The 23,446-nt window shown below is 39.0% G+C and overlaps 1 protein-coding gene across 4 annotated transcripts; it reads right to left on the minus strand.

Annotated features, from left to right (window-relative positions):
* Positions 1-409: 409 nt before the first annotated feature.
* Positions 410-21,710, minus strand: ttc12 (tetratricopeptide repeat domain 12). 4 transcript variants are annotated; one of them, XM_089014207.1, is made up of 21 exons: positions 21,482-21,710; positions 20,851-21,005; positions 20,728-20,749; positions 20,503-20,580; positions 20,269-20,390; positions 18,993-19,052; positions 16,809-16,880; positions 15,841-15,901; positions 12,811-12,999; positions 11,354-11,423; positions 10,487-10,575; positions 10,163-10,331; positions 8,760-8,855; positions 6,996-7,059; positions 6,787-6,921; positions 6,191-6,283; positions 5,999-6,067; positions 4,386-4,487; positions 3,181-3,280; positions 2,837-3,065; positions 410-2,051 (listed from the first exon to the last, which is right to left on the minus strand). In XM_089014207.1, exons 1-21 carry the CDS (start codon positions 21,531-21,533, stop codon positions 1,982-1,984), a joined length of 2,097 nt encoding a protein of 698 aa, XP_088870333.1. In that variant the 5' UTR covers positions 21,534-21,710; the 3' UTR covers positions 410-1,981. The 4 variants fall into 4 exon arrangements, with proteins under 4 accessions (XP_088870333.1, XP_088870331.1, XP_088870334.1 ...); XM_089014205.1 differs by lacking the exon at positions 410-2,051 and having other exon boundaries at positions 2,058-3,065; XM_089014208.1 differs by lacking the exons at positions 410-2,051; positions 4,386-4,487 and having other exon boundaries at positions 2,058-3,065.
* Positions 21,711-23,446: the final 1,736 nt, after the last annotated feature.

Below are 23,446 nucleotides of genomic sequence, written 5' to 3' on the forward strand. Positions count from 1 at the left end.
ACCTGAAGAAATCTTTCAGGTCATAAATCACACACAGGTGCCTTTTCGTTTTTTCCGGGTTGCCTTGTCTGTGTGCTTCAATTTTCTCCATATCGGATTTCCTCTCTCTATGGTCGTATTGTTTTCCTCAACATTCGCTTTTGGGGCCCAAAAGGGCTGTGGAGGAGTAAATTGAGAAGAAAAAAAACTATGCTTATGCTGACACATGCATGAGGACATGAATAAGGTCAGATACAGTAGCACATGTATGAACCATAGACTTGGGTGATTATCAGAGATAGTTCTGTTGAAGAATAGAAGATTTTATAAGGGGTTTGTAGAAAATCCTATCTGGATAAATGTCTTCGGCAAACCTCTAAACCCCTCATGTAATTAGGGGTCGGGTTACGCTCCTTTGTAACGCTGAGTACTTGATATTTCTTCATTCCTTTTACCAGAACATTTTGCATTAACGGATACTTCTTAAGGCTCTGGGTCACAAGGCACATAAGAAAGTACATTACCGTGAAATCATGCATAAATGATTCAGTGTCCCAAGAACTAGCTTTCATTCCCAAAACTTCCAAACCTCACAAATGTCCATCGGGATAAATGGTGAAAAAGTCAAATAGACACACTCCACCAACTGCACATTAGGAATCACATTAAGGAAGTCATGGTGCCATTAAAATATGTCACTTATGTGTTGAAGCGTACAAGCCCAGATTTTAGAATGATTGAGCAAATTTGTGAATTGAGGCAGGAAGGACATGGGGAATTTGTGACAAATATGTTCATTTTTCCCGAACGGCCGATGTATTGGCGGTTTGGCCCCGGACATCACTATACACTACATGGAAGGAGCACAATGCAATGTTTGCGTTGTCTGCTAAAAGCCACGAGGACTCCTCTTTTAAGCGCCTTTCAAAACTCTCAAATACACTTTACAGTCACGGTATAATGGCAATATGAAAATTGCCGAACAAATGTTCGTTTAGCAATTTGCATACTCAGCACGGAAGCCAATCAGAAGCCTGTTTCGTGCTTTGCACTATACCGTGACTGTAAAGTGTACTTGAGAGTTTTGAAAGGCGCTTAGAAAGGTCCACATGGCTTGTAGCGGTTGGCCTGTAGCTTTTGCTTTATTGAATAAAGCAAATGTTTGATTTGATTTTTTTTATTTTTTTTTAAGAAGTTGTCGGCCAGCCGGGCCGAGACGTTTTGAAAGTTGTACGCCCGACGTTGTACACCCGGGCAGACATTATTTCAAACACTGATATTAGGTTACCTTCAAAATGAACTACAGTACATCAAATAGAAATGTACATAGCTATACTTAAACTACCCAAAAAATGTTTGCCCCCATTTTCATTTTTTTTCCTGATATTTCAATAGGACAACCTCATTTCACATTAAACATATTCATCTGCTGTTCACAATGCCCCTGATAAGAGGGGGGAAATGCCCATATTCATCTGCAGAACGGTTGTCTAAACACACACAGTGGGGTGTTTTTTTTTTTCAAAGTTCTAGCTCCGACCTAAACCCCTCCTGCCCTTGACTGTTTGCTCAATATTTAAACAGTCCCTCTTTCAATCTGACCTCATATTTTTAACCTGTTCATCAATGAGCCCTCACTTTTCAATAGAATGGTATCATTTAAATACATTTGACATTGACAGAGTGAAAGAGATGGATGGAGAGAGATATGCAGACTGTGTTACTTTAGCTCAGCAAATATCGCTCATTCATGTTGCTGGGATGCAGAAGTATTTGGGACAAATGTCTTTCGGGATTCATGCATCATAGCTAACATAATTAATAACGTAGTGCGATGTATTCATCACGTTAATATAGCAAAGCTGACTGAGGTGGCCCTACCTGCGCTGCATCTCGATGCTAATGAGACTACATTCCACATGGGGGCGAAAAACAAGGCCAGTGAAAAACACGCTTGCAGGTTGTCTAAAAAAAATACAATCAAATGCCCATCCTCATATTTTTATTTAATGAGCTTCATACAGGAATGCAGGATCTCAAAGCCATGCAGCTCCCGGAGGGTGCTCACATGCCTGAAAAATAAAATACAATTAGAATAGTGACAAGGTCGGTACTTTTATAAATAAAGGTCAACATATTTGGTCTGGGAATGGGGGGAAGGGTTGTTAGGGTTCAAACAAAGAGACACTCTGAATGTTCTCGCTGCAGAACTTTGATTTTACACATCATTGATAAAATCAGCAAGAAAAATATTTGTAAATGAGTTATTAACACGCTCTGCTCTGAACTGAATGTAACGAGCAGCTTTGTTCTGTGTTAAATTGAGTTAGGAATTTCTTTCTTCTCCGATGCTTTGTTCTGTCTTTCTTCCTCTCTCAAGTTACAGACAAACTAAAGCAAGGTGAACATCAGTAGCGAATAACTTTTAGAGGGTGTTCGGACATGCCCAAACCACACTTGTAGAGACATATGCACCAAAAAATACAAATAAAAAAACTTCTTCGCAAAGGCTTTTTGGTTTGTTGCCTTCTTGATCATGAGTTTATGGAAAGGTAATATCAGTTGTCAATCAATTTATGATGTCATCTATTCATTCAGTTTATGATTCGCTTTGTCCTCACAAGTGTTGCTGTGGTGACGGAGGTCTTTGGGAAGTTGGCGGGGGGCACCCTGAACCGATGTCAATTGGTAAATAAGTGTGCTGGAGAGGAATTACGTTTCTAACTTTAGACATTTTGAGCTGAGGGATTTTGGGAAACCATTATCCAATTGGGATCTTATCATGTCATGGTGCTGCAGACCCGGTTCTCTCCGATAATAAGCCAACATGTGCTTGGCGAGTGATGTGAAGGCGCACCTGGGCTCGGATTGACACAGCTTCCCTAGTGCAATGGCGGCATTTTGTTGCACGGCTGTCCTCTTAGCATCTCCGGCAGCATGGCGAAGCAACTCAAGCACAATATCAGTGCCAAGCAGGTTGCTGGCAAAACCCTTCAATTCCAGGCAATGGGCCAAACACAGAGCAGCATTTCCTGACACCGTCTCATCCGAGCTGGAGCTTAGCAAACGGCGGAGAACAGACAGCTCTGTGGCGAATAATCAACGAAGGGGAAATTGGAAGAGAATATGCATGGGAAGATGTCTGATATATTTGGTAAAGCTTGCTTTTGAAGTATGGGCTTTCTGTCAATCATTTCTTACTTTTGTCAGACTTCACCAGCACCTCCCGGGCTAACTGGCTGGCCGCCGTGCACACCGTCAGAATCTTTAGAGCATACTTAATGGCAACCAAGTCTGCTTCCTGGCAGCCAGTAAAAAAAACTGATTATTGGACAAATACTGAACTGATAGACATTACTATAATAATAATGGCAGCAATATAACTTTACTCCTGTAACTTTTCACACCCCGCAAATCATATTCTGTTTAGTTTTTGATAATAACTGCTCAGTATAGCCAATCAGGATCTGTCTTGGACAATGAAAGGTGCTGTACTATCCGCGATCCTGGAGCATAACAACAAAAACAAATAACAATACAAGAACAAGCTTACTGTCCATACACATTTTGGCAAACACTCTCTGGTGCTTTCTACTATCTTTGTGACTGCTTTATATGATAGCTGTCCATATTAAGCGCTTTGTTACGGCTTCAGTTGTTGTTAAAGCGCTATGTAAATTAATATGTATTGTATTGTATTGTAACAAGACACATTTTTTCACGTAATATTTTTAAGTTATTAAACCCATTCCCGATGTTGGCCATTGAACTTAACTCATTCACTGCCATTCACAAATTTATTCGTGAATTGAAAATATGACGTATAGTGCCATTCCCGAATTAGTTCGGGTTTTATTTTTATTCTTGCTTAGGTGCCAATAAAGCGTTGGCCAGACTTCTGGCAATGTATTTCCTTCCACATGGATGTTTCCTTCCATGTTGGCACTTTGTTCCAGCTTCATCTGTTGTTATAGCGCTAGCTAAACCAATGTGTATGTATTTCATTGAATTTTCGACAGCAGCCCTCATTTCGAGCTCATATAACTCCAGACCCATATAATTAAGGAATTAACTTTTTTCTGATGACAGAAGCGAGTTTCTTACGCTGCATTGAATGTTTATGTAGTCCTAAAACTCAATATTCTGTGGGTCTTGGAATTCGATTGACAATGACAAAAACCCTGGCACTGGGGTGGACACATTTTTGCACGTCTGGCAGTGAATGAGTTAAGAAAAAAGGAAGCTATTTTTTTACTTCAAAGCAAAAGTCAAGTCAAAAAGCGTTCCACCACATTCAGTATACTGTACTATAATGTCAACTTGCTTGTCTATATTTAAAAGCAGCGTGCTCAATGTCAGGCATCAATACCAAGAGACTGACTCTGGTTTAGTAAACAATTGGCCACCTTGAGTTGTCGCTGCACCGTCTTCACCACATCTCGCTGAATAACATGAGTAACAGCTACGGAAGACTGAGGGAGGACGGTACTCAGTACACCTAAGGCTCTCTGGAGGATAAAAAAGGCACATTGTGCGAACAACGATCATTCAGGCAAAAGGCAGAAGGAATATAAAGTAAAGCTGGTGGAGTTTCAGACTGTGGAGTATATTGGGTATATTGTGGAGTATGTTTCTGGGTTAGGTTGAAAAATACTATGGAGCATAGATAATAGGGTCAAAGAAAATGACCTCTCGCAAGAGGACAGACTTATAATTGAGATTGGTTGCAAACGGAGAAAGGATACCAGGTGTGAACTTTTGTACATGGAATCAATCAGCATTAGAGATATATTTGAAGCCACGAACAAGCTAAATGGTATTGTGCAGGTGGTCAGAAGGACCAACCACTCCTTCAGCATCTTAAAATTGCTTCTGTATCATCCAGTTTAAAGACTGCGTTTTTTTTTTTTTATAAAGTTTTGCATTCGCCTGTCCCAAAGAATTTATTCCACAATCTCAAACGTAATTTCAACAACTAAACAAAAATGAAAACAAATTAGGTGTTGGGCTTGGGCGTGCACCACCACAAGGATGAGCCGTAAACAAATACTATACACTAAATCAGTATTTAAACAGAGTTAGGGTGAGACTGAAGGGGTGAAACTTGATTTAAATTTTTGGTGGATAGGGACCAGGGTAACAGATTCTTCTTTTCCTTTCAGCTTATCCCTTCAGGGGTCACCACAGCGAATCAATATCCTCCATCTTCAGAGGTTGTATTCGCATGTTTGTTTTAGCCAGGCTTTTACATCGGATGCTCTTCTTGACACAACCCTCTGTATTCATGCGGGCTTGGGACCGGCACAATAAGAAACTGGATTGTGTCCCCTTGTGGCTTCAGAACAAGCAACTCTATGATCTTAATAAATATAAAGATACTCAATAAAAAGGCAAAGATAATAGTCATCGGCAACATAAATGTGTAAAATCTAAAAATAAATAAATAATAGATTTTTAACAGGCAAATGATAATTTAAGAAACTATAAAACACTCTTAGTATTAAAAAAATATTTTGTCCAGACTAATCTGTGAATCTACACATTTTGGATTTTAAGAAACCCAACTAACTACTTTTTGGAAAAGCAGTGAGGGAAGATAGTACAAAAAGAGCAGACAATGTCAAAAAAAAGATGTTGATGTGAGGCAGCATGGAAAAAAATAAGTCTGCCAGTCAATCGGTGTGTCGTAAAAGTGAGCGATGACAGATGGATGGAAGTGAGAAACACGAAGGCTTCTCTTTATGTCGAGGAGAACTGCTGAAACAGCCATTAGAGCAGACAACAGCACCTGAAGCTAGAGCTTTTTGAACATTGAAAAATTCACCTTTGTGATTCCAGCTTTGTTGCCGGAGGGCTTACAAGCCAGAAAATGAACCACAAATGTCATGTGGTGTTGCTTGGGAAAGTAAAACTTTTTCAGAAAACTTCAGTAGGGTTGTAAAGAAAACCTTAGGGAGTTAGGCTCTTTCCATACATTTTGTTTGTTTTTCTGTCATAGATTTCCATAAAAAAAACTCACTGTCACAATGTCTTCATCATGACCCCTCAGCAGGTCCAGACAGCAGCCACACAGTGAAACGGCATTCTCCTATAAATAAACCTCTCACATCTTAAAACAGGACAACACTCATCACAACCTACAAATACATGCTGCATTCTTGTTTTTTTTCAATGTGCTCTCAAAGAATTTGATGGATAAGAATAGCATTACCTGAATAACAGGGGAGGTCAGGATTGAAAGGTTGATGATCAATCCAAGCAAAGGGTAAAGTATCTCATTGAAACTGCATGTGATGCAATTTTTCTGCAAAAACATTCAATAGTCAGACAGCCAGGGATAAAAAAGCAAGCCTTCTGAAATGAATAAATAAGAAATGAATGACTCCTTTCAATACAAAAAGCTCTTCCTTTAAAACAATGACCCATGACTTGTAACGTTCAATCTCCTGACTACGGTTTTGCTTCTGCTTCTCAGCAACAAATGGTCATGGGTCATATAATGTGTGAAAGGGGAAGCCAAGTCAGAACATTTCTCTCCAGGCAAATGTTCTAATGCAGCCCCACGAGTCAAAACATTCTGTTCTGTTTTATTGAACTTGTAATAAGCAGAAAAATTTGCCCAATTTTTTCCAGCCATGTTGCCACTGGCTGTCAACAGAAAATGACTGACAGTTGCTCAGGGCTCAGGACACAATGAACCACAGCTCAGCTTGTGAATGTCACATGAGCAAACTGACAAAACAGTTGGCTGTGGAAGACGTTTTTTCCGAAATAATCAGCCGTTCACTCGGTACGCATACTACTCACAACGGCAAGGACGAAAGCCTTCCAACATTCTGTATCATGCGCAAGAGTGTGACGGATGACTTCATCTCTACTGAGGCTACCAACAGCTGATAAGAGCGAAGGTACGACGTGCCAATTGTCCTTGCTGATATTTCTCTATAAAGAGAAGACACATATGACATACATCCACAAAAAAAAGTCAGTCTTGCATCTGTTCATCATCATCCCACCATGATTGTTGTGAATGGCTCCGAGACAGAGACTGTCAGCACATTTCTTAGCCGAAAGCAAAATCTGCAAAACACATGAACACACAGGATACTTTGCGTAAAATGAACAAGGAACGTGTGATGACATTCAACAACATGCTCATCACCTCGCCTGCGCTACATGGAAAGTTCACAATGAGCAAATGCAACCTTTCCAGGCTATGAATTAGTTCTTTCCATGGCTAACTTGTATTTTTCTAATCTACAAAAAATGTTAAACCAATTAGGAAACATTTCACCACTTCAGTACTTAATGCTTTGCCATGGAAGATTAGACTTGGCACCCATAAGTGCCATTCCCAAATTCAAATTGAAGTATGACGTGGACAGCCATTCCCAAATTTGTTCAAGTTTTTGCTTTTCTTGGGGGGTTATGAAAAAGTGCTGGTCAGACCTCTGGCAGTGTTTTCCCTTCCACGAGGGGTAAGCATTTGCCTTTTGTCCATGCTAGGTCTGTGTTACAACTTCAGCTGTTGTTAAATCGCTATATCAATCAATATGTATTGTATTTCTTACAGCCGCCCCCCTTTCAAGTTCAGATAACACCAGATCCATATAACTTGGGAATTAACAATTTTTTCCTGGCGAAAGGAGAGAGTTTAAGGTTTCTTACACTGAATTGATTGTTTATGTAGTCCTCAAATTCAATATTATGTGGGTCCGGCAATTTAAGTGAAAATGACAAAAACCCTGGCACTGGAGTGGACACATTGTTGCACTTTGTCTGGCAGTGAATCAGTTAATACAATCCATGTAATGTGCATTGGTTCATTAGAATTGCAAGTGAGTGGGGTTACATCCTTTTTGTCGCCAATCACAGGACACGCTAAGCTAGCCCATGCTATATTGAACATAATATTTCACAGTATGTGAACAACTGAACTAGACCGTATTTTCCATTTTTTTATACATAACATACTGCCTGCATTTGGGATATGATTCTATCACATACAACTAAAGGGATCCTGTCTTGTTATGACAATACAGTGGGAACACACTAGAATGCTCCTGATATTTACACTTCAAACATAAGCTATATCAAAAACATTAGGATCATAATAATGGGTTTTGTGCTGATGTACAACTGCATGACTACACACTGAGGAAATGGTCATATTATTTTGGACAAATGAAGCTTATGTGGGTCTTTTCAGCATTGTAAAAAATCCACACTGCTGAATTCGTGTCTCTGTAAATCTTAACTGAGAACGGTCACTTTCAAGGTGAGTTGTTTTCACTTCATTTTCAGGATGTCAACAGTTGTGACCCCATAAGGGTGCATATCAACACAAAATGCATGATTTTGACCCCACTGAATCCAGCGCCACATAACTCTCCGAGGAGAGATGGTGGAAATTGATCTCCCAATTTCAGTGCCTGGCACGTCAACTTATTTCCTGCTGTGTTCAAGAGCCCCGGTTGTCCTTTCTTGTCTGTTTTCATGAGGTTTCAGAAAGGGGAGCAACTTGAAAACAGCTCTTTACCTTGAAGAGACATTAACACTCGGGTTGCACAGTGATTTATTAGAGATCCTGCTTTTTCCATTTCTCTGAGAACCTTTCCGTGATGGAGCCACATTCTGAAGTGCGTTTCATGTAGATATAATACATGCAGGTATAATAGATTGGCCTCTGGGTCACAGTAAGACTTCTCGGATTTGGAAATCCAAATCATTTGGTGCTATCAGAGGAGAATTGTGTTTGTAGTGCTGAGCTTATACAGTACTTTTTTTCTTTCGCCAACTCCTGCAAAATGAGAAGCGCTTGGTTCTCCTGTTGCGGCGTTGGCCTCGAGATGCACGCCATGAGGCTCCTTGTTAACCTTTAGAGTCAGATTAAAGAAGAACAGGTAGGAAATAAAGTAAAAAGGGACACCAAGATGGAGCAGGGGTGATAAAGCGTTTTGGGTAAATGGCATCTTATTAACTTGAAATTGCATTCTATCAGAAATGGCACGAAATGCTGAGAGTGGTTGTGCTGAGGATGAAATGCCAAGGAAAGGGCTGCAATACTTCAGAGCATATCACAGAAAACCTCTACACTAATACTCCCGGCATTAAGATCATATTTCTAAGATAAGTAAGATAAGATTTGAATTTGGCGATAATAAAACCCTATTCCAGGGATGCATCTGGGCCCTTGCGCCATTTACGCATTTTGACAGCCACTGGTGCAACTTTGTAACTCCACTGCGCCAGATCTGCGCCATATATGACATACTTCTGTTAAAATAGCTAAAGAAAATAATGTAGTTAAACCGCAATTGAAAAATGTTCGTTTTCCTTCAGAGGTTTTAGCTTTTGTCGTGATCCGCCGAAACTGGCAAAAGTGATAAAGTACTGTAATCGAATATTCATTTACCCATGGTGCATTGCAGTATTTACATCAAACGACATTGACATAGATGGTTGCAATATGGAGCGAGACAACAGGAGCAAAACTCTAAAATACATTAAAAACAACCAGCAAAATTAGCAATATTTTCGTTTTTTAAGAAACAACGGAGGGTACTGAAAAGTCATTTCAGAAAATTGCTGTTAAATTTAAGTGGATAATAGGAATGATTTCAGAGCACATTGGAAATCTTCACAGCAAAGAAATTTGTTCAAGTAGACACTAATATGAAATATTGTGCTAACTCTGTTCTGTTTGTCTTCTCTGTAATACCGTAGGATATCAAAATGGCACAAGATTGATTGTGTAGTAACTAAGGAAAATATAATGTGTTTATTTTACATATGAATACAGTATTTGACTCGAATTAAAGTTGTTTATAAATTAGAAAAATGGATTTTAGTCAAATGTTTTGCTTTTACTTGCAATTTAGAAATGTGCTCCAATGAATGTATTTTGGTTTATTTCCATCAGTTTGGTATACTTCGGCAATGTAGTTAAATCCGGCCCATCCATTTTAGAATTGGGCCCCCTTTTCAGACAGCGCTTTTTAAATTTCCCAGATGCATCCTTGCTATTCAAAGTTATAACGAAACTGAAATTAAACTTCAAATTATCACACATTGTTTTATGGAGAGCAATTCGCGATCTAGCAAAATGTTACACGTAAAACACAACGATGTGTATCTGATGATAACAAAACATCATATGTGGGGACATGACAAAACATCATACGTGATGACATCCAAATTGTCAAAGAGAAGACGTCTGCCATGTGCAGTATGCGAGAACACGCATAACAATTCCAGACACTCCTTTTGCATTGCATCATTTTCTGCCGAGACCAAAGGAACAATGGATGCTTTGGACGCCGGACATGTCAACAGCGTTTTCTGGTTTTCCTCTGAAAGCCAAACAAATAGACAGTAACATCAAAATCCAAACATGCACGTATCATTTCCCGCTTACAATTATTGAGAATGTCCTAGCTGAATCTACATTCAAGGGGTTAAAACTCTTCTTATCCCTCGCCTGCTCAGTCTTTTATTATCGACATACCGTTTTCCGTGCATGTTATCTTCCAAACATTGAGAATGCTGACACACAAGTCTTGGCTGCATGGGTCATTTGCTTCCTGCAAAAGGGACCTGTGGCAAAAAAAAGAAAAATACATGTGTTCCTTGATTAAAAGTAACTTTAAAGTTGCTTTTTTTTAATTTGCACTAATGTACTTACCGAGTTATTTATGGATGGAATTACTAAACTCCGTACTTTGATCATTTTTGTGAGCTTTGTATGTTCATGCAAATTGCTCAGCAGATGCCCATATATGGCATAAAATAAGGCTGAAAATACCATCCCCATTCGTGATTTCATAATTTGGCAACTCCGTGGCTGTATTGCAAGCCATCATTCCATTTAAAAACTGAAACATCTCCCATGCCTCATGTCAAAAAGAAGCAGCGTTATATTTTAGTAACCCAGGAATTTTCTAAAAGAGTTCTGAAATTAGATCTCATCAAATGTGCATGTCACCCTAAATGAAGTGCATGCTGAGTGTGAATGAACAATGATTTCAACACTTGGGCCAGAAATATAGCATGATCAAATTGTGCTATTTTTACCTATTTCCAGCTGCACTCCCCTGACACTGAGTGTTCCAACTTTGATCATGGCAGTGCGAACATTTCATGAAAAAGGAACGAGTTAATTATAGCCTCACTGCTGTGACACCAAGGGGGTCAAGATTTCCAATTTCTGAGAGGAAAAATTATAATTTCATCCTTGCTCAATAAGAGCGGAGTCAGGTTTGGGAGGGATCTCCCTTCACTCGGCCATCATTGTCAGTGAATGTTCCTATCCGCTGCTCCATTTGTCAAAGCTCGGCTGAGAGCTGACAGCCAATTCTCCCTTTGGTCTCCTTACCTCCTCGTTGTGTCATTGCTGTCGATAATACTGAAGCCGTTGTGTAGCCGGAAAAGCGTCTGGCCGCTGCCTGTTAGGGCAAAGGCAGTAAATGACATGAGATGACAGTGTACCATATTTCATTACCAGTATGGAAGCTATAGAGGGTGTGGCGGCGTTGCAGGTCTCACATTGAGTTCACTTTAAGCCAGCCAAGATAGTTTCGGCAGCAAGTTATGCATGTCTTGCCCTTTTGTACTGAACTTTACAATGGGACGGGTATTAAATCACTCAGCGGCCATCAAAATAAAGTGAAGTCATGGAGTGGACTGATGCAGTAAAAAAACAATTAAATGATATGTAAATCAAGAGCTGTCATTCTTGGCCCCAATGTCATAACGCGTCATCTGTGTTTATACTGTGAGAAGTGTTAAAATTCCCATTTAGAGGTAAAAGAAGGCAGTGAGTGTGATGGATTATATGCAAATTCCAATGTCTGCCTTTAGGCAATATCTCAAGGTGAGTTAGTGTGAGTGGTACAAACTTTCAAAGTCAACCGTTGGGTCCTCACAAGGGAGGGTGCTTGTAGCTTTGAGAGTAAACTTCATGGTCCAGCTTAAAAAAGAAAATAAAACCTTCACAGATTGATAACAATAATAGTAATAACAAGAATAATAATATATAATAATCATCATCATCATAATAATATTTTATTATTATTATTATTATTACTACTACCCGAAGATAGCTGGGAGAGACTCAAGCACCCCTCGCAACCCTAGTGGGGCTAAGGTGGACCAGAAAATGGATGAATGGATTGATCATAATAAGAATAGTAATGATAGACAGCTGGAAATGGGTCCCGCATGCTATAACCCTCATGAGGATAAGGGGTTCAAATATTGAATGTGATAATAAATGATAATCAACATGATCCACTGTGAGGGCAGTACACCGGTTGACTGGTTAGCACGTCGCCCTCAGAGTGCATAGACGAAAAGGTTTCTTCATCCGCCATCTGTACTTCTTTCAAGGTGTCGGATGTTTTACTCCTCATCTGAAAAGCTTCGTCAATGAAATAAAGTTGTGCTGGTAGCTCTAGCCATACCCTCAGAGTGCATAGGTGTAAGGTTTGATTCCGATTCTGGTCTTCCTGTATGGAGTTTGTATATTTTCCCCATTTTTCGGGTATTAGCTTGAGAAATGAGAGGGAGACATGATAACTATGAGTCCGGCATTGTGACAGTGGCTGAAATATTGTTTTAGGTTTAACCTCTCTTGATTGTCACATTTGTTGCCCTGCTTCAGATGATTCACGCCAAGCACTTAAATGCCGCATTTTCTTGATTTATTTACTTTTGTAACTTCCAAGCCCTTCTGAGCCCGCTGAATTAGTGGAGCATATTATTCAGAAACATTAGAATTACCACAAATTGTTTTAGTTTTTGTTCGAAGGATTTTTTTTTAAGAACACTCACAGTCGGTCACAGCACGGGCAAGAATCTCCAATATTCCGCAGTAGTAGAGCAGCATCTGCCCGGGTTCTGACAGCTTCTCCAAAAGCTGAGGGATTAGTTTGGCCTTTTCAACTCCCTTATCAAAATCTTGCCTCGCGTTGACTTCTTCACTCTCCTTCTTCTCTTCCAGCTCCATCTTCGTCAAATATTCTGCATTAGAGGAATCCAAAAGTCATATCCTGCCAAAGCCGTTTATTTGTGTTATGTGAGTAGGGCATTGAGAAAATCAATAAGGGGTGACTTAGTACACCTTGGAACGTATTTGGAAAAACATTGAACATCTTTTCGAATTCGTACGGAGCGCTAAGAAGTCCTCCCGTATCAATTCGAGCCGTCAGGACTCCAATGTAGCGTCCCAGAAAATGCACAAGATGGCGCCTGAGCTCTGTTGGAAATGGGCTGATTTGTCTGCTGGGAATTTGTGTCAACTAGTATCAAAGAGTAGTCTTGGTGCAACAGAACGATTCACCATTGCGTTATTTATGTGTCTAATTTCGCAATCAACACGGATCACCACAAAGTTTTCAGACCAAACAAAGTACCCAAAAGGCATTGTGTGTCGCTTTCTCAGTCAGGGGCGTTCCAGACGTGACGTCACATCAGGCATCGTCATCAACTCGAAAACAATACTTCCTGAATATTCAGTGTGAGTCTTAAAATGTAAAATATAGCTATATGCTGTGGAATCTTTGTAAAATACGCTCGGTAGAAGTCATTTGAAGTGATTTTACAAATTATGGACACAACTTGTCCGAAGGCGTTGGTTGTCCTTTAAAAAAAGTATAACAAAGTAAAAGAAAATGGGCCCCATTAACATGTTGAATGTAATGGTAAAAAAAAATGCATAAAATGTAGGCAGTGTTTTATGTTGGCGAAGTTTTCCACTGGAATCATTTCGTCAACCTTTTTTGTTAAGTGTCAATATTCAAACCAAGCAAGTGCCCCCAGAAGAGTGAGAAAGGAAAACAGATTCTGGCTATATAGGAAGGAAGAACTTTGCTTATTGTTGACAATCAAGTTATATATCTTGGTTTCATTTCAGAGAGTACAACAACCATTCTGCTTACATCACTATTGATGCAGTGTTTTGTTGCAATATCAATCAAAACATTCCAATGAGTTTTTGACGTTTTTTTTTTTTTTTGTTTTCTAAAAACATTGAAATATGACCGAGGCAATTACGCAATGTGACAGACGATGTGATGTGTAACTGAAGCAAGACGGATCTGAAAATTCAAGCATTTTAGGCAACGTCGAAGTAATTATAAGAAAGTAGAGGGAGACGAGATCAAACCAAATTTGCATAAATATTACTGTTATTGAATGAAAAAAATATCTGATTTCAGTAAAAAAACATTTAGGTACATGTGTGTCAAAATGTGCAAGTCTGCTAGTTCAGAAGGATTTTGCCTCTACGGATGTGGTCAACACAGGGTCACAACCAATTTGTCACACTTGAAATCCGACAGCTTTTGTTGATGCTTCCACCCGTTGCCGATTGCAGCTGTTTAGACAGCGGTTACTGCAGTGGACAGCTTATGTTATTAGGTTACGGGGTGCGTGAAAGGCTTAAACCAGGGGTGCTCATTACGTCGATCGCGATCTACTGGTCGATCGCGGAGGCAGTACTGGTCGATCGCAGTTGACGGTAAAAAAAAAAAAAACATTTGTCAGCCTGTCAAACGTCCCGTCACCTGATTGACATACAGGGCAACCATTCAGATGACAACTAAATTTTTACCTTTAGGTCGCCGCGCATGCGTAAACAACAGCGCTAAGCGCAGCATTATGTACAAGCTAGTCAGCGAATTACCTCAGATTTTAAGACCTTGCTAAAACATATGGTGATCAAAATGAGTGAGAAAGCTGTACCAAGTAAGAAGGCAAAAACATTACTTTCATACAGAATGGGAGGTGGACTTTTTCTTCACGATGTCATTTTCAAAATGCGTATTGCCAAGTGCAGGCGGACTTATTGAATTACCATTGCATAATCCACCAACAAGCGTTATGCACTAAAATGCTCAACATGAGGAAATGTGCTACCTCCTTGACTGCATTATTCAGCTCCACTTATTTATGTGAGTCAGCCTTTTCCTACATGGAGATCATTAAGTCCAAATACCGTTCCACCATGACTGATGAACATTTGGAAATGTGCTTGAGGCTGGCTGTCAGCATCTACTGTCCGGACTCTGCATCCCTGGCTGATTCAATTCAGTGCAAGTCATCAAATAAACTCAGGTAATTACAAATAATGTTAATAGTTATTTATTATGTTATGTATATGTAGTTATTATGTGTGTTGTGCAATATTGGCTTATTCAGTTATGTAAGGTACATCAACATACATGGTACATACAAAGAATCCTTAATACATTTGAAAATAATTGTTTTGCATTTTTGTAGTGGGTAGATCATTTTGACTTGGTTGTTTTTATAAGTAGCTCGTATGCTGAAAAGGTGTGAGCACCCCTGGCTTAAACAATCGATCTTGATTGTGTTATTATCTACAAAAAGGGAAATTTTTCAATGTAATATTTTTGTAAAGTGTTCTGAAACATTTTACGTTATAGCTGCAGGTGTTAGCTATGCAGTATAAATAAGGATGTATTGTATTTTGTTATACATTTTTGTAAATTAAAAATGATATAATCGTGTAATTTGTGACAACAGATCAAACCTGTAAGAACACATCAAACCTTTTTCTTTTTCATCTAAAAACCACTGACAACATATTTGGGGCAGTGAATCGATTGCAACCGGGCGTCTGTGTTTGTGATGAAATGTGAAACATCTTCCAAGACAACCAGAACGGTCCAGATGCAATCGATTCACTGCCCAGAGAATGAAAGGACGTGGATGCAGGAGAATATTCACAGGCACACCGACAACATGGATTAGTCGTATTTGCCAAAAGGAAAACGGTTAAAAAACCACAGAAGGTCCAGTGTGTGTGTGTTGAAAAATGGTAAATGACTCATACTTTACCTTTAGCCACGTTCTCCATCTGTGGTTCAAGTTCAGCTATCTTTTCAAAGCATGTTCTGGACTGGAGATGAAAAAAAAAAATAGAGGCGTCTGTCTAATACAGTGTGCATCCACATTCTCTCAATAAATAATTCATCGTTTACCACAGGTTTCAAGATTGCCGTGAAGTCAAAAGTCAATATGTTTTGGTCAAGTTGAATGAGCTATTCAAGTATGTACTATCTTGCATTATTCATGTTCCACCTTTCCCATCTCGACATCTGTAGATATGTATACATAAATAAAAACAAAGGCATTACAAAAATGCCGACACTTCAATCCGACTGTTTGAACAGCTCCGGAGTGGTTACAGATATACGGATCGCTGTTTTTGCCTTAATGTTTGACAGCAAGGGAGGCCCTGTAGTCAAGTGACGAGCATGCCGATGTCACAGTGCCGAGGTCACGACCCGGTCTGGCCTCCAAGTGTGAAATTTGCATGGGTTTTCTCTTGGTACTCTGGTTTCCTCCCGCATTCAAAAACATGCATGGCAGGCTGATTGAACAGCCCAAATTGTCCCTAGGTGTGAGTGTGAGAGTGAAAGACAGTTAATGTTTTTCTTTGTGTGACCTGCGATTGGCTGGCGACCAGCTGGGATAGGTTCCAGCACAAACCGCGACTCTAATGAGGATAAAGCGGTCTGGAAAATGGATGGCTGAATGTGTTGACAGCAAAGATTCCAGAATATCTCGCATGAAAAGCAAAAGAAAAATAAATAATGGCAAACTAGGAAGCTCACTCATATAAAAGATGTTCCTTGAAATCCGGTTCACTCGTTAAGGGATCACCCAGCATTGAAATATCAGCGTTAAAACGTGTCTATAACCATTAGATGAAATAACGAGCGTACTGCGCCGGCACAAAAGCAATGTGTGGAGAAAAAAAAGAAACGGCGAGATTGGATCTAATGAGCGCTAGTCGTCCTTACCTCACTAAACTTCTTCAACCCAAGATACGCCTTGCCCATGTGGAGGTAAGCCTTGATGCAGTTCTGATTACACTGATAAACAAAAAGAGTGCAGCATTAGGAAGGACATAAACATCTTGCAATTTGATAACGCTGTGTGGTGTTTCCTATTATAGCGGCGTCTTGAGATATGACTATTTTGTTCCTTCATCATGCTAAACACTCATATCTCAGGTTGTATTCCCATTGCAATCAATAAAAATACAGTAAAGTCTCGTTATATCGATATCGGATATATCGATAGTCCCGGTTATATCGATACTATTTCTATGCACGCACGGAGAAAATTACATGCAAACAGGGTCGGATATATCGATAGTCCCGGTTATATCGATATTTTTTCGGACTCCCTTGAATATCGATATAACGAGACTTTACTGTATTCTTCATTTGTTTCAGTCTCCCGACCCCCTGCAAGAGTCTCTAGAAAAACGTTCATTTTTGTAATAAAAAACATTTTTTTTTCTAGGTTTCAAATCAGTCAACCATAGTGTCCTTTGGCCACCTGGGGGCAGTATAATGCAGCTATACAGGACATAGTGGTTTCAGCGAATTAGAAAATCTATTTAAAAATCAGTAATGCAATAAAAATACCATATTTATGGGACATAAAAATTGACCATGCGCCTTATAATCCAGTGCACCTTGTATATGGAAAAAGTTTTAATATGTCATTCATTGCCTTACATTTGTTCTTATCCTGTGACTGTGACTAACAAGGACTTATTATTATTATTATTATTATTATTATTATTATTATTATTATTATTATTCAGTGTATATATACAGTGTGTGTGTGTATATATGATGGCTGAAGAAATATATTATATATATTATATTATATATATGTATATATATGTATATATATATATATATCTATATATACATATATATGTATATATATGTATATATATATATATATATATATACGCTGACAAAGCCTCTTGGATGAGAAGTACAGATGACTGCTGAAGAAATATTTTCATCGATATTATTATTATTATTTTAATTCTGTGTCTTATATATGGAAAAAGTTCACAAATATGTAATTCATTGAAGGTGCGCCTTATAGACCGGAAAATATGGTACATAACTTGACTTTAGAAGTTTACTATTACAATGTGACGTTTCGAATATGTCATCAATTGATCCAATAATCACGATGTTTGACTTGAAGAGGATATAGATCCGCGTCCAGCGGCAGCTCGCACGTTTTTATTTTGTACGCCCGACTACGAGCTGTGGGATTTTTTATGCTGATGATGCCCGAACGTTGCCAAGCCGATGAGCAATAGTCATTTCTGCTTGCGGTTGAAAATAATGTCTTGCCTTGTGGAATGTGTCTGTCTGAAGCTCTTCCAACACAATATGACACAAGCTATCATTGTAACAGGTGAGCGGTGAATTGTTCCACCGCCCACACAGAAGTCCGTGATTATTTGCAAACACAGTAAATTCCCCCATAGAGAACCCGCTGGTGCGTTGTGCCCAGATCAATGATGACAGATTTACCTGGCAAGCGGATTTTGGGGAGCAAGAATTGTCATCACGCCACAGCGGGTCAGCATTTACCCAACTCACGTCGATGCTTTCGTGTTCTAATGGCAATGTTTGGTAAAATGTAACCGCAGAGTTGCTGCTTGTTGTTCCCACACGTGTTTTGTGAAAAATTTGCATATCAATTCCAAACCGCTAAGAGTTCATACTAACCAAGGCAGACTTTATCCCTTGAAAGTTTGAAATTATATCGTCGAATTTTCCCAGAAGAGTGGAAGCAATCAAAGGAGCAAATTGGGAGAAGGACATTTCCCATTTGTGTGTCTCAATATAAAGGTCTGACTGACTATCCTCATGAATACAGAGGTGGGAAAAGAACTGTATTTAAAGCAGTGATTTGTCACTTCCACTTTCAATTTCACGAACTGTGAAGTCTTGCAAAAACAACTCCAGCTGCCGGCAGTAAAACTGTCTTGATAGAGGCTTCATTACAAACAGTTAAATTTCACTTCTGCCAACAGAGCTCTGTGTTTCTATATGACTGCTCTCCTGCGAAAATGCATCCCATTAATCCATCCGACCACAGAGTGGCATGCTATGACAAACGGGGCTGCAAATGACTGAAACAAACCTCCAGCAGTATCTTACCTTCAGAGCCCATTCACAATCACTGATGGCCTCCTCATATCGCTCCAGATTGATGTAAGCCTAAAGAGGTGCAAACATTTAGACAAGGTGGTGACTTTTATTACATCGTATGAAGTTGAAATTACAATTTGCGAGTGAGACATTGCTATGACTATTATTATTTCATGATTATTGATTTTTTTTTTTCAAGAAAGTATTGATTGATTGACACTCCAAGTGGTCTTCACATTAACTTTGTGTTGCAGTGTTGTAGAATTTGACAGTAAATGTTGAGCCGCTTCTTAGGCCATCATATACTGTAGTTGCAATATATGCCCTCATAACTACCGTTTCATTAACTCATTCACTGCCATTCACAAATTTATTCTGGAATTGAAAATATGACATAGAGCCCCATTCTCAAATTAGTTCGGTTTTGTTTTTTTCTTGCATGGATGCCGATAAAGCGCTGGCCAGGCCTCTGGCCATATTTTTTTCCTTCCACAAGGGGGCAGCAGTTCCCCTTCTTTCCAACTTAGCTCTTTGTTGTAGCTTCAGCTGTTGTTAAAGTGCCATATAAACCTATATGTATTGCATTGTCTTTTGCACAGCCGCCCCTATTTCAAGCTCATATAACTCCAGACCCATATAATTTAGGAAATAACATTTTTTTCTGATGAAAGAAGAGATTTAATGTTTCTTACGCTGGATTGAATTTTTATTTATGAAGTCCTTAAAACAATATTCTGTGGGTCCTGGAATTCGAATAAAACCCTGGCACTGGAGTGGACACATTTTTGCACATCTGGCAGTGAATGAGTTAATAGAATAGACAGTATATCTACTGCATTATAAAGTATACATACATAATGTGAAGACAATATTGGATTTCATTAAATAGTGCAGAAATACCGCATCAGTATGTATTTATGCATTGTTTATTATTGTCGACAGAAATAACATGAAAACCTGTTCTACTTTAGAAATCTATTTAAAATGTAAAGGGCCAAGAACAAATCTTTGGTGTACATAATAATTGGGTTGTCACTTATATAATGCTTTTCTACCTCGGGTTCTCAAAGCGCTTTACTCTAGTACCACATTCACCCACTGATGACACAGCATCTGGAGCAACTGGGGGTGTTGTACCTCACATTTTAAGTAGAACTGAAAAGTGCACTGTATTTGTCTATTTGGGTTAAGCAATGCGAGAAAGTGATAATTGTGTATGCTTTTATTCTATTTTATTTCCATATGGTAGAATTTATGGGTAAATCATATTCAGAAAAGTAGTCACTTGTGCTCTATTGGTATACAACTGCTGCATGTCGCGTAGTTCAGCCAAGCCTTCACTGTAATATTTCACAGCAGTCTCATAATCTCTTTGGGCATAGGCTTGATTCCCTCTTTCCTTAAAAACTGCGGACAAAAAAAGCAGCAAACGTGAAAAAGGAAATACAAATGGCCCCAAACTCAGTACAGCAACCTGTCCACCCCCCAAACAGTGAAAAAGTGGCAGGCAACAACACACCAGTGGCCTTTTTCTGTTGGAGGAGCCTCTTCTTCCTCCTGTCATCTGCATCTTTCTCCATAAATCTCATGAAAGTCTCTGGCCATGAAAAGAAAAACAATTCTGTCTCTTTCAATGTGGGTCGTTGGAAGGGATTAATAATAACAATAATAAGAAAAATAAAGAATCTGTTTCCCTTCACTCCAAGGGACATTCAATGGAACATTTGTTTTCATCGGGACTTACCCGCACTCTCAGTTTGGGCGTCCTGCAAAACAACATTTGTAAGTATATTGTTCACTGTGGATATTTGAAGCATTTTTGTGTGTGTGTGTGCGTGCGTGTGCGTGCGTGTGCGTGTGTCTTTACCAGAGGAGGCCGAGATGGTGGATTTGTATTGATGGTGGTCTTGTTGACTTTTGTCCTGCAGGATCTATTTAAGGCTGCGATATGGCAATCTGCCTTCTTGATAGCTTTCTGCTGGACTTCAACATCCGATGAGCTTAGATCCTTTACATACTCGCCTCGGGAAAAGATCAATACCTTTGTTAGGACGCTACAGTCAGAAGTCTGAATGAAGTTATACTGCATTAACTTAGAGAGCAATACCAAATGAAAACTTACAGTGACAATAACAGTATGTACACTTACTGAAATATAAACTAACTGAGAAAAGTTTCATTTTGCAAGTACTTGCTCATTTCTCTGTCTAGTTTTATGTCTTGTTCTTTTTATAATTTGTCTGTGGTGTTATATATGTCCCTGTTTTGTGATTGTAAAGTGGCCTTGAGAGCTTTGAAAGGTGCTTGTAAATAACATGTATTATTATTATTTTAAATACAAAACAATACATATTGTTTTATATGGCGCTTTAACAACAAGTTGCAGCTGTCACAAAGCGCTTAACATAGATTGACACTCCAAGTTCCTATACAGGAAACACAGTTTTTAAGTGCAGAAATTCCTAATTAAATTACCGCAAATTATGGATAATACTTACATATTTCGTCAACATTCTTCAAGAAAGCATCCAAGTCTTGAGTTGAGTCCATGTTGTTGTTGTTTTTATAGCTACACAGACGAATACGGAACTTTTTCACATGAGTGACCCTTTTTTCACCAAACAGTGTCGATTTGTATCTGTCTTGTGCTAAAAAAGACACATTAAATGTGCAGAACGTATTAAAATGTCGCCACTAGTTAGTCGTGGAGAGTCGCGTTGTCTTAGTGTCAACACCATGGGTTACCATGACAACGACATGCCTTACACTATAATGGAAAATCTAACTTCAAACCTAAATGCAAACATAGATGAATGCTGTTCACCAGAAAATTAATTTAGTCGTTTTATAGTAAGATAAAAATATATATACTTTTATATACACATACATATATATATGCACACGGTCGAAAACTACTACATGTATATTGTTTGCATTTCATCAACACCTCTGCCCCTCAGGGACCTCGAAGTTATTGAATCCTATACCACAAAGTTAATAAGCACAACTATCCAACGTCCTTAATTTCAAGAACCTGCAATAAATGAATAAAAGTAATAAATTAAAATTCTTGTTCTCATTCTTAGTACGACACTGCCCTCAAGTGTTCATTTTAAATATTATTTGCAGTTCCAGTGGTTCTTAAACATTTTACATTAAGTACCATCCTCCCTAAAAAAATCACATTCTTTGGCATGAATTACGTCATTTAACCTAAGGGTTGTGAGAACACCTTCCTGCTCTTCTATCGAGCACATTCTTGAGTGACGGGCTTTTAAAGGCTTTAAATAGCAAGGGTGAGGTTCTTCCACAAGCAGCACTTGAGAGGCCAAGAGCTACACTCGAAGCATGTTAACCGTCTTATTATGTTGGAAAAAAAACACAATTATGTTGTTTTTTACCCGTAAATAAAAATCCACACAAAACAGTCAATAATAAGAATACATTTTATTTCTAAGCACCTTCAAAACTCTCAAGGACACTTTACTGTTGTGTGTTTCTGAAATGTTATAAACATACTTGAAAAGTGAGGCAACATATTTTCTATCCCATTGGAATATTTTACAACTGTTTTGAAGAAAAGAAAAAGAAAGGTTATCCAGTACTTCAGTCAACACAAAAACGGAAATGGGGAAAATTGACCCGTAACATAATATGAGGGTTCAGAAACCTTCAAGTAACGTGGTTGCTATACGGTTGTGTGCGAAAGAAGCTTCATCACTCCAAAACATTGTTTAAGTGATGACCCATTTTTCTGTGGTTACTGTGCAACCATTGTGGACATCACAGATTAACGTCTCATAGGACAAGAGCTTGTGTCATTGATGAAATGCCTTGTTTGCTCTTAACCTGCCTTTTCGCAATCAATCTACGCGAGGCTGAGTCTTTTCTCCGAGGTTATGCCCAAACATCCATCCATCCATTTTCTAATTCACTTATCCTCACAAGGGTCGCGGGACGTGCTGGAGGCGATCCCATTTGTCTTTGGGCAATAGACGGCTGTACAATCTGGTTGCCAGCCAACCACAGGGCACACATAGAAGAAGCATCTACATTCGCACTCCAATAATTTAGTGTTCCATTAACCTGCCACACGTTTTTTTGGGAATACGGGAGAAAACCACAGTAGCTGAAGAAAACCCATGCATTAGACAGGAATCAAACCCATGACCTCTGCACTCTGAGGCCACCACGCTAAATAGTTCCCCGCCGAGCCACATCTCCAAAAATGCCCCTCTAATATATTTTTGCAACACAAATTCACGTTGGGCTTTGATAACCGTATTTTCCGGTGTATAAGGTTCACCCAAAAGCCTCTATTTTCTTCCAAAGATGACCCTGTGCCTTATACACATTGGATTTTTGGCATTTGTTAGAGGGAAGCGCAGTAGTAGTTAGTTAGTTGGTTGATTAGCTGGTTGGTTAGTTAGTTGGTTGGTCGGTCAGTTAGTTAGAGGAGTAAT

The sequence above is a fragment of the Hippocampus bargibanti genome, linkage group LG14 (genome assembly GCF_051943395.1).
Source record: "Hippocampus bargibanti isolate YZ-2025 linkage group LG14, ASM5194339v1, whole genome shotgun sequence".
Lineage (NCBI taxonomy): Eukaryota > Metazoa > Chordata > Actinopteri > Syngnathiformes > Syngnathidae > Hippocampus > Hippocampus bargibanti.

Coding starts and splice junctions, on each gene's coding strand:
- ttc12 (XM_089014205.1), bottom strand. CDS start 21,533: ATGGACTCAACTCAAGACTTGGATGCTTTCTTGAAGAATGTTGACGAA. Junction 19,053..20,268: donor TGTATACCAATAGAGCACAA/GTGACTACTTTT, acceptor GCACCTCTTTAG/GCTTACATCAATCTGGAGCG. Junction 6,284..6,786: donor AGGCTTTCGTCCTTGCCGTT/GTGAGTAGTATG, acceptor ATGTTTTTGCAG/AAAAATTGCATCACATGCAG.